General features: G+C 38.5%; 1 protein-coding gene across 1 annotated transcript; it reads left to right on the top strand.

Moving 5' to 3' along the window:
• The first annotated feature begins 1,378 nt into the window (after positions 1–1,378).
• On the top strand, positions 1,379–3,528 carry LOC5565454 (maltase A1). The gene is made up of 4 exons (XM_001649736.2): positions 1,379–1,983; positions 2,045–2,614; positions 2,680–3,299; positions 3,365–3,528. The coding sequence occupies exons 1-4, from the start codon at positions 1,459–1,461 to the stop codon at positions 3,495–3,497; spliced, it is 1,848 nt and encodes a 615-aa protein (XP_001649786.1). The 5' UTR covers positions 1,379–1,458; the 3' UTR covers positions 3,498–3,528.
• Positions 3,529–4,504: the final 976 nt, after the last annotated feature.

The following is a 4,504-nucleotide window of genomic DNA, read 5'->3' as shown; positions in this document are numbered from 1 at the left end:
AAGAGCTTGTGTACGCACAGCACGAAGGGACGGTATAGTACTAATGAGTTACATAGAATATTTAATTTTGCAACATTGAAGCAAACGTCAAATGAAATTAATTTTTAATAACAAAACTGGTTGCAAAATCCTCTTGCCACGATAAATGCGTTAAATATTTAAGTTAAATTAGGTTCTTTTCTTTAAGTTTTTTTTCTCTTATAATTATAATTCAATTCACCTATAAAAAATCTGAACTGCTACGGAAAATGAAATATAATATGTGGTAAACAAAATGTAAATAATAGTTTAATTAAGTCCATGTTGTATGCTGTACCAATATGGACTAGCTGTTATAATATCAGAGAATTCAAAATAAAATTTTGAAAATGATTCTGAGACTTCCTCCCTGGTATAGTACCAATGAGTTACATAGAATATCCAATTTTGAAACATTGGAACAAATGTCAAATAAAATAATAAATAATTTCAGGCAAAAATCGTTACAATCTTCTATTGCCACGATTAATGCGTTATATGTTTAGGTTAAGTTAGGTTAAGTATATTTAAAGCGTTTTTTTTTCTCTTATAAGCAGGTGAAATCAACTCACCTGTAAAAAATCTGAACTGCTACGTCAAGTGAAATCTCGCATACTCTGAGATAACGCCCTAAAAGCCATTGGTAACCACGTGTATAGCTCATTGTTTCTAAGCAAATGAAAGAATAAGCATCCAAACCAACATCATGGGCAGGTAGATAATGATCTTTTCTTCCCTATAGCGTTGGTCAATAACATGGAAATACATTCAAATGCTCAGAAACAACGAGCTACACACATGGTTACCGATGGCTTTTAGGGCGAGATCAGAAGTTATGCGAGAAATGTAATATGTTGTTAACAAAATGTTAATAAAATCTTAAATTTGTTTTACCAAATTAGGATGATAGTGTTGTCCAATAACACAGAATACTAAGATATAAGACATGAATGTAATGTTTGGAATGATACTAATAAAGAAATTAATAAAAAAAAAGTTTAATTTAGTTTTACCAAACTTGGACGATAGTTTTACCTAATATAAAACACCTAGATCTCCGGAATACTAATGCATCATCAGCACCTCATATGTCGCAGATCGGCAATGGCTTATCATTCCCAGTGGGAGTCACCAGCTCGATTAAATGTGTAAATGTTGGTTTTTAGATATAACCTTTCTCAACAGAAGACCACTCCAATATAGGACAGAGGTAGGCTTTGTCATGTGTATGATAGAATGCAAACAAATCGACCTCAAGTCCAACTATGATTGGGTTGTTGAGTGAAATTTGCGATTTACTCAACGATAGGGCACACTTGTCTCGAGTCTCGTGGTAGGAAATAAAAAAATGCCGTATAAAACCACGTTGCACTGATCGGCTGCCTTGCAGTGGCAATCGAGATACTAGCGCTGACAGTAAGCGTGTGAAAAAGTGATACAATGGCTGGAAGTAATCGATTAGCGCGTATTTTTCTGCTACTGCTTCCGGTATGGTTCGTAGGTGCTCAAAATACGAACCTAAGAAGTCTTACTGCGAGCGATTGGTGGGAGAAATCCGGTTTCTATCAAATCTACCCGCGATCCTTCAAGGATAGTAACGGTGATGGGATAGGCGACCTGAACGGAATCACTCAGAAGCTGCCGTACTTAAAATCTCTAGGAGTGAAGGCTTTCTGGCTGTCGCCTATCTACAAGAGTCCCATGGCCGATTTCGGGTACGATATTTCTGATTTTCGTGACATTCATCCAGAGTATGGCACAATGGATGACTTTAAAAATTTGGTGAAAGAAGCGAAGAAGTTAGATTTGAAAGTGATTCTGGATTTTGTGCCCAATCATTCGAGTGATGAACACGAGTGGTTCGTAAAGAGTGAAAACCGTGAATCAGGCTATGAGGATTACTATGTGTGGCACGATGGTAAGCCTGGCAGCAATCTCGAGCAGAATGATCCACCGAATAATTGGGTGAGAAAAATGATCAATAGATTGGCCGAGCAAGATGTATCATATTCTGTTTCATGTATAGGTGCAATCTTTCCGCGGCAGTGCTTGGCAGTGGAGCGAGAAACGTAGACAATATTATCTGCATCAGTTTCATCGCAAGCAACCGGATCTGAACTATCGTAACCCTAAAGTCGTCGAAGAGATGAAAAATGTCATGCGATTCTGGTTGGATCTAGGAGTTGACGGTTTTCGTATCGATGCAGTGCAATGGCTGTTTGAGGACGACAATTTTTTGGATGAACCAGTTTCGGGCAACTCTCAGGACCCTTTGATGCCTGAATACTTGAATCATATCTATACGCAGAATTTACCTGAAACGGTCGATATGGTATACCAGTGGCGTGAAGCTATGGATAACTACAAGAAACAAAATGGCGGCGATACAAGAGTTCTAATGACGGAATGTTGGTCCGATCTTTCAATCATCAAAACCTATTTCGAAGATGAAAACAAAAGACAAGGTTCTCAAATGCCGTTTAATTTCCAGTTGATCCTTCATTTGGATGCTAATAATAAAAAGGCATCTGACTTTAAAACGGTCATTGATTCATGGCTTAACACTGTACCCGATAGACGCAGCCCAAATTGGGTCGTAAGTAATCATCGAAACGACTAAATTAACTGATCCTCAATTTAATGACATAACTTTACCTCTAGCTGGGGAACCACGACAAACGTCGTGTTGCGTCACGTATGGGCGGAGAGCATATGGTGGATATCATGGGAATAGTTCAACTATCAATGCCAGGCGTGTCCGTGACCTATCAGGGCGAGGAAATCGGAATGTTGGATACCGAACTGACTTGGGCTGAAACTGTGGATCCTGCAGCATGTCAGACATCTCCCGAAGTGTACAAATTGTACACAAGAGATCCAGCCCGCACTCCATTCCAGTGGGATGCGACAACCAACGCAGGCTTTACAAACCATTCCAAACCGTGGCTTCCGGTTTCCCAGATGTACAAAACAGTCAACGTTCAAGTCGAAGAGTCTGCTAGCTGGAGCCATTTGAAGCTGTACAAAGAATTGCTAAAACTACGTGAATCGGACGATTTCCACAATTGTCACTATCAGACGGCAGTGCTTGGGAACAACGTTTTTGCTATCTTGCGATCGGGACCAGTATTGGCTGAATCAGACGTTTACGTTACTTTGGTAAATCTGGCAAACGAAACATCGACCGTGAACATAACTTCTTTGTACCAGCAATACCGTCTAAGATCTAACGCGAAAGTTAAGGTCTTGGTACGGAGCGTGTCGTCAAAAAGAAAGAGCGAGTAATAGATATTGGTGGGAGCATTTAAAGGCAAACGATACTGATTGTATTATTCTCCTATTGCAGAGAAGAGGTTACGCCAGATAAACTCAGCTTGCAGCCATATGAGGGATTGGTGCTTAGAAGTTCAGCCGTGCAACTCATGGGTAAAGTTGGCTTTATACTGGTCACAATACTATTTTTCGTGACGAGGCGTTAAAATAAAATGTGTGTGTATGCTGTAAACGAAATGAGGGTCATTTTTTATCCGATTTTTACGAACATCAAATTACACTAACTGATATCATAATTTCTCGTTAATTCACTCACAGGAAGTTTTCTATGTCATTCTCTCCTAGAATTCTGTACAGAAAATTAACAGCAAATTATAAATTGGATATAGTTCATATACTAATGGAAACAGACAAATAAATAACCTTTCAGTTATTGTTCTAATTTTGGATCACATAGACGCTTCTCCATTTAGTACAATGCCGTAGTTGGTAGAACGAAGGTAAAAAAGAAAATAAGAAAGAAAAAAGAAAAAAACATAAAATAACTATAAACAGTAAACACAGTCTGAGATAAATTGACGGATTTCAATGAAAAGATTGATGAATGACGGTTTCCAATTAAAAGATGGGAACGGGATGGACGCAAATTCTGACGGACATGGTCAAAAATCCACAACAAAACTGGTGTTTTGTTAGACAGAATGCGTTTACGGGAAAAATCCTATTTGTTTTTTGTTTAACGATTGAAGAACATCTTCTTCTTCTTGGCAGTGTTGTGAAAAACTCAATTTCTCACAACTCACGCTTGATATTTTTCATGCGTGAGTTGTGAATCATGCAACTCAGCAGTCAAAATATCATGGATGAGTTGGCTCACCTTTTTTGACTCATTGTCTCGTATTTCCACAGTTTACTCACACACGGCAATAATTTCGTGTTAGTCTGGTAAAATTAAGTAATCCTTTCTAACGTAAACAACAACACTCAGGTTTCACGAATTTTCACCGGGTTTTGCGACTGAATCATTTTTTACGGTTTGAGTTGATTGAGTTGATTTTGCATCAAAATCTCAAGCGTGAGATTTGCGAAGCAGATCTCTAATGAGTTTGTTGTTATGAGCACTTCCACAGTTATTAATTGAGAGCTGTTTTTGCCAAAGTTGCCATTTTGCATTAGTATATCGTGTGGCGCGGTAAATGGCTGGGCATGGCGT

The sequence above is a fragment of the Aedes aegypti genome, chromosome 3 (genome assembly GCF_002204515.2).
Source record: "Aedes aegypti strain LVP_AGWG chromosome 3, AaegL5.0 Primary Assembly, whole genome shotgun sequence".
Taxonomy (NCBI): domain Eukaryota; kingdom Metazoa; phylum Arthropoda; class Insecta; order Diptera; family Culicidae; genus Aedes; species Aedes aegypti.
The sequence above is the reverse complement of the archived record's forward strand: the minus strand, read 5'-3'. Positions and strand labels throughout refer to the sequence as shown.